The 7,084-nt window shown below is 38.1% G+C and overlaps 1 protein-coding gene across 1 annotated transcript in view; it reads left to right on the forward strand.

Annotated features, from left to right (window-relative positions):
- Nucleotides 1-2,268, forward strand: part of DIS3 (DIS3 mitotic control homolog (S. cerevisiae)) — a 33,090-nt gene extending 30,822 nt beyond the window's left edge. Inside the window, exons 19-20 of the mRNA XM_006882729.1 lie at nt 1,483-1,605; nt 2,191-2,268. Coding sequence (XP_006882791.1) covers nt 1,483-1,605; nt 2,191-2,268 — 201 coding nt within the window. The remainder of the gene's footprint in view (nt 1-1,482; nt 1,606-2,190) is intronic.
- The last annotated feature ends 4,816 nt before the right edge of the window (nt 2,269-7,084 follow it).

The following is a 7,084-nucleotide window of genomic DNA, read 5'->3' on the forward strand; positions in this document are numbered from 1 at the left end:
GTGTCAGAGGCAATGCGGTTGGCACAGGATAGAGCAGGGTTTAGGGCTGTTGTACATAGGGTCGCTATTAGTCGCAAACGACTCGATGGCACATAACAACAACAACAACATCCTTAGAATTGAGTATGTATGCAGAAAGGATATAGCCCTGACTCACATCTTCCCCAATTTTACCATGCAGTCTGTCCGTGCTCTGTTAGGACAAAAGCTTATTTAATGTAGGTATAGATTTTATAGCCTAATAAAGTATAATGAAAAATTTGCATAAGCATAAATAAGCATAAGAAGAAGGGTATGGCATCAGGATTGCAGAGACTTATCATCAGCCTCCGTGATGCAGATGACACAACATTGCTTGCTGAAAGTGAGGCGTACTTGAGGTGTTTGTTGCAGAAGATCAAGGACTACTGCCTTCGATCTGAACTATATCTCAACATAAAGAAAACAGAAATCCTCACTACAAAAGGACTACTGCCTTCGATCTGAACTATATCTCAACATAAAGAAAACAGAAATCCTCACTACTGAACCATTAGGCAACTTCATGGTAGATGGAAAAAAGATTGGACTTATCGATCATCATCAATGTATCCACAGTCAGCACTCTTAGTACCAGCAGTCAGATGATCAGGGAATATGCAGCATTGGGAAAGTCTGCTGCCAGGGACCTCTCCAAAGCCCTGAAGAGCAGGGATGTCTGTTTAAAAACTGAAATGTGCCTGATTCAAGCCATAGTCTTTTCAGACACTGCTGTGCAGTCTTGAGAGCTGGGCAGTGAGTTAATAATGATGACAGAAGAATCAATACATTTGAGGTATAGTTTTGAAAAGTGCTAAATATCCCATTGACTGTCAAAAGAACCAACAGGTGGTCTTGGAGAAAGTGCCACCAGAGTGTTCGTTCCTTGTAGGCAAAGATACTGAAACTTCATGCCACATATTTTGGACATGTTGTTAGGAGAGGTTATTCCTAGGGAAAGGACATCTTGCTTAGAAAGGTGGAGGGTCGGTGAAGGAGAGGAAGGCCCTCCGATATGGATTTATACAGTATCAGCAGCAGTGGGATAACACAGATGGGCAGGGTAGGATACAGAGTTCAGATCTGTTCAGAGGGTCACTAGGAGTCTTACTCAACTCCATGGCACTTAACAATTCTTAGAATATAAGAAGAATCTGCAATAATTTTACACTGCTCTATTAGCCCAACAGTTTACTGCTAAATCCTAGAATAGGAATTTTAAGATGAAAAAAACTTATAGTTGGACCACATTAATAATAAAGAGGAATTATACATATAAATGGATTATATTGCAAGATTAACTGGTTTTAGTACGTTGAAAAGAACATAGATGTTTATCAGTATTAATCTTCTTAAAGCAAACTTTTAAGTGAAATAATGATTTCTAAGGTAAAATGCAAAGATGTATACCAAGGTCTGAAGTTTAGGAAAGCAATTAAGAATGATAAATGTGTTTTTATTTAGATACCTTCACTTAAAATAGAAGATACGGTGTTCCATATATTTGATAAAGTTAAAGTGAAAATCATGTTAGACTCATCTAATCTTCAGCATCAGAAAATCCGAATGTCCCTGGTAGAGCCACAGGTAAGACTAAAGGTCTAATGTTCATGCAGTGATGCAACAACAGGTACATATTCAAGTGATACTATGGTCAAAGGTATTTCTATTTGATGTTAGTGAGAAGTTGGAAGTGGTATGGAAGACAAATAGCAAATTCTGTTTTCTCACTGACATTATGAAGCTATGGAATTCCAGGCATCTGGAGTTCTTCTGGGCCCTTAATAAAAATTCCAGAAAAGTGTTTACCTTTTCACTTTGAACAGTTTGGAAATCTGTACGTTCGAGGATTAAGATGAAACATGGGCCTTTGATTCTTTGATTCTGACATTGATTCTTAACTTTTCTCTGCCCCAGTACACCTCAGGCATGTGACTCTTGTTCTCAGTCACTAGACTGGGTTGAATTGGAAGTGGAAACAACTATAACCCTGAAAACCATGCTTCCTGTATGACATGGTTCTCAGCTGTTGAAACCTTATCTGTCCTTTACATTTTTGAATTGCTATTATGTGCTATTTGGTGTATAAACCTTGAAGTGGCAGTAGAGATGGGGAAAATGAGGAGATTTAGATTTTCAATGATCTTCTTTTCCCCATTTGCATTCTTTCAGATACCAGGAATAAGCACTGATATTTCAGACATGGACATGAATGAACCAGAGAGAAAGAAGAAAAAACTCGAAAGATAGCTGCGTACAACAAAAAAAAACCTTCAAAGATTTAGTCTGCTTGTTGTTGGTTTCAGCCTAAGTTTGTATTGTCGTTTGTTATTTTAAAGTACATTTTCACAATTTTATATAATTTTTTATAGAACTGTTTGTTGTGTCTGCCTCATCATGGTACACTACTCCTGCACTGAACAGGCCTATTAATGCAGAAAAAGGCAACTGAACATCCATCACTCAAATAGTGACAGGACAGCAACTTGAGGGATCCAGTAAAGATCATATAAGTAGTGCGTCCATTTGCTCATTGAAGAGCAGATTCATTTTGTATAAATAAATTAAGGCGATCTGATGGCTCAGTATTAATGAGGTGCTCGGCAAATCAAGAGGAGCGCGGTTCAAATCCCCCAGTTGCTCCATGGAGGAAGGATGAGCAGTCTCCACTCATGCAGTCTGCTGCCTCTGAAAACCCACTGGAGGGTCAGCTATGGGTCAATTCCAGTTCAGTGGTGCACAAAATCAACAACTTGATTATTTAATGTCAGTAGGGAAAAGTAATTTCTTTGTGACTCATGAGATTAAAGGAGAGAAAAAAAAATGTTTTTAGAAGCGAGAAACCTATTTCTGCATTTGTCATTGTGACAATTTTTAGATTTCAAGATAGTGAAATCAGAGTTGGTTATGGAATACTATTAAGTGTTCTCTAAGTGTTCCTTTATGGGGTTAACAGCCCTTTTAATATTAATATTAATATTAATATTTTTATAATTAATTTATAATTATAATAGCCTTTTAATATTAAAGTGTGATGATCATCAGTCCTCACCTTCAACAAAAACCCCACAAACAAACCCAACTCAAAATACCCATCCATCGTGTTTCCAAAATTTTTATGTAAGAAGATGCCACCTTTCTTCCAAAGAACATTTATTTGGTGGATTCAAACTGTTCATGTTTTACTTAGTGGCCTACCTAATACATTATATATTATTCCTACCACCAGAGTTCCTTTAAGCCTCCACTATCTCCCTAAATTGAGACATTATGAGAATATCCTTGAAAAAAAAAGAAAAGAGAACATCCTTGGATTTTAGTATCTTGGGGTCCTGGAAAGAGTCCCCCAGGTATACTGGGCAGCTGTGCACATCATATTCTATATGAAAGAGGTCATTGTGTAAGGCTATGTTAAAGGGCACCAAATTAAAGTACTATAATTTGGTGGACTAGAGTGACTACTTTCCCATGTAACCAAAGAGAATCACAGTGCTTAAATTGATGCGCCCAGGATTATTTTGGGGTAGAACAGAACATTAATAATATTTTGCCCAGTTTATTCAACTTTTAAATAAAGTTCCTTTGTATCATCACTAGCTGCAGGGGACACAGTCAAATAACCTTAAAGTCTTAAAGGAACATACAGTTCCATAAGAATAGATAAAAAGATGTGTAGGATTTCTAGCCTAGGAAATCCTGTGGGGCAGTTGCTCTATTATATGGGGTTATATGAATCACAGTTTGAGGGTACAAAAAGTATGAACAGTTACTTAGTAACTGTTCAATGATTGTCATTGATTAAAATGTCTATAAAATGAGGCAGAAAGAATTTGAATGAAGATAACTTTGACTAGTCTTGAAAAGAAAATGGATAGCATTTTACACTGTAGCTGAAGGCAGCAAACCTTTTTGCAAAAGGCCAAATAAAGGGCCTTTTATTTAACAACACCACCAACAACAGAGAGAGAGAGCAGCTGGCCTAGCAGACAGAAAGCTCCTAAGCCAAAGGTGGGTGACTCTACGCTGCAGCCCTCAGACCTACCTTTAATTGTTTTTGGTGAAACATTCTTCTAGGTCATGAAACCCTGGTATGTGCATTTTCTGTACAGAGGTAACTGCTGTGAAGCCAAACACTGTGACATTGATGAGTCAAATGCGAGAATGGTTACCCGTGGTGGAAAGTGTGTGGTGAAGCTCCCCAGTTAAAACAAGCTTGGAAGCAAGAGTGGCAGCCTCTTCATAATAGCTTGCCTCTGGAAGCTCTATGAACCTGGGGAAAGGATGAAAGTTATACAGGTGTCCAGGACTTTTGTTTGTAGGGTCGCTATGAGAAGCCTGCGAATCAACAGCACTTAATAACAACTGTAAATCTAAAGATTAAACAAATTGATACATATAAAAGCATCAGAGACAGTGTCTTGCATGTAGTAAATGCAAGGTATGTTACTCTTCAACCCCATTGGCACATACTGTCTCAGATGCCTTCTGTCCATTCAGTGAGTTAACATTTATTGAGCACTTAATATATACCAGGCACTGTTCAAAATGCTTGATGTAGATGAATGGGTAAAACCAAGAACAATCTCTTCACTTTTGCAGCTCTTCACATAAGACAGGTATTCATCAATAGCTGTAATAAGGAAGTATACTGAATACTGTGCTGCTGTGAACTGCTGTCAGATTGGCCTCTGACTCATAACCTTGAAGCATTCTCATGATCAACTTATAACTGAACTGTTGGGACCCATATGGTTTTCAATAGCTTATCTTTGGAAGTAGATCACCAGGTATTTCTTTCTAGTTACTTTTGCCTAGAGAGTGCATCTTAACCTGTCCAGCACCGTAGCAACAGTGAACCTCCACTGACAGGCAGGGACTGAATGCCTGTCCTGGCAGGGGAGGTGAGGATTCTCCTGGATGCCACTGGCTCCTGCCACCAACCACCATCAGTTTGCTTCCTACTTAGAGTAGGCTTCTAAGGATGGAAATCTTAACACTCACATCTTTCTTTCTCAGGACTTCTGGTTTTCAACCCTCAGCCTTTCAATTGGCAGCCCAGCTTGTAATGAACTACTCCACTATGTCCTTAGGGTAACCTATGGTAGAAAATGATCAACGCTTTAGGGAAAACAACTGGCCAGGGTTGAAGGGTGTTTGTCAAGAGATGGAAGCACCAGAAAGGAATGTAACATATGTTGTAACTGTTAGGTGGCATCTAGTCAACTCCAATTTTTAGCAACCCTGTGTAAACTCTGACCATCTCTATTGTGATTAAGTGTATTCATTGTGCTGGTCCATCCTGTGGCTGGTTTTCCTCTTTGACTGACCCACCACTTTTCCAAGCATGACATAGTCTTTTTCAGGGACCAGCCCTTCCTGATAACAACTGAAGTATGTGAAATGAAGAATCACTACCTGCTCCTCTAAGAAGCACTTTGGAGGCATTTCTTCCCATTTTATTCCTTCATGTGGCCATCCTGGAGTATATCCGGTCTATTGTTGTGTGCTACCAGGTCAGAACCAATGCATAGCTGACCCCCCGGCAGGTTTTCAGAGGCAGTACATCACATGGGAGAAGACCCATCCTCTTCCAGTGGAACAGATGGTAGATATTCAATATATAGAAAACATTGCAAAAGCACAATTTTTTCTTTGTCAAAGACTGATAGATTTCCCTCTTGATTTAACTTTACTGATAATCATTCTTGTTACTCAAGTTGAGAAAACAGTGACCTTATTCTTTATTTTCCTCATACGTTGTCATTAGGCTTCTGTAATCCCTCTTTAGTCTACCCATTTGAGCACTGAGACCTGGGATCGCCTCCAGCCTACTCTCTTCGCTAGTCCATCCTGTGCATCACTGGCAATGCAATTCTCATACCATTCCTTGACTGACTCTTCCTTTCTCTAATGCCTAAAGAATAAAGGTCAGATCTCTGTGATGTACATAACGTGACCTCAAGCTTTGGCATCTCTCTCTTCCTCTTAAAAATTCCTCTCTATATGCATTAGATAATATATTTCCATGCATCACCTCTGCAGGGATTAATCTCTTCTAACACTGTATTGCTAGTTGTCTATCTCTTTTATACAGCTTTAGAAGTTTCACTAAATTTTAAATACCGTTAGGAATTTTATACAACGACTTTTGACAGAATCACAGGTAACATTTTCATGAAGGAAATACAACCCAGATAGATCTAAGCAAAGGGGAGGTGCTGACTGTACACTGACCAACATCACAGAAATTCCATCCAACTGCCCATTTTCTGGAGACTCTATCACTGCAGTTTTCTTTGCTACCCGCAGTCAGCCAACTGAAGGACAGAATGTTAGTTAATACTTTGCCCCCCCAAAATTGTGCAAACATGACTACTCCTAGACTTCCTTTTCTCCTTTCTAAATCTCATTTTTTGTTCCTTCGCTCAACCGATTCCCTCTTAACATCCTGCATTAAGAAAATTAGTATCAAAGTTAATTTTTAGTATAGCTATAGGAACTATTTTGTTTAGCACTTACAAATATGCTTTAAATAAAACCTTTGAACTAATATTGCTAATGTGTGTTCTCTGAAGTAGTAGTGCACACTGTTTATAAGGATCAATGAGAGAATTTAGTGAAAAAGAAACAAACTGGAAAGCTCCATACAAGTAATTTTATTAATTTTGAAGTCTTCTGGAGAAATAACATGACTACTGCTTTCAATATTCTAGATGTTAACTTTTTACCTGTACAGTTTTACTGATTATCCACATCAAGAGTTACAGAATGACCATTTGACTCTTAGACTTGTGTCTGTCTTCAAGTCACAATCAAGTTGACTTTGGTTTTATTTTTTCTTGATCTTCAAAAATTTTAGAAATAATTACATTTCTATTATGTCTTTAAGATCAGCCTGATAAACAATTTTATTTTTTAGAAAAAGTCCATGTGTTTTTGCTTTCTTCTTACTTCATTTTCCTCATTAAAGATGTTTTAAACTGGTGTGATCATTATAGAAAGCAGTTTGGCACTGTCCATGTTCAGCCAAATACAATATAAATCAGTATTTATTATGCATAAATAA

This window comes from Elephantulus edwardii, unplaced genomic scaffold (assembly GCF_000299155.1).
Source record: "Elephantulus edwardii isolate Elephantulus edwardi_28Jun2011 unplaced genomic scaffold, EleEdw1.0 scaffold00023, whole genome shotgun sequence".
Taxonomy (NCBI): domain Eukaryota; kingdom Metazoa; phylum Chordata; class Mammalia; order Macroscelidea; family Macroscelididae; genus Elephantulus; species Elephantulus edwardii.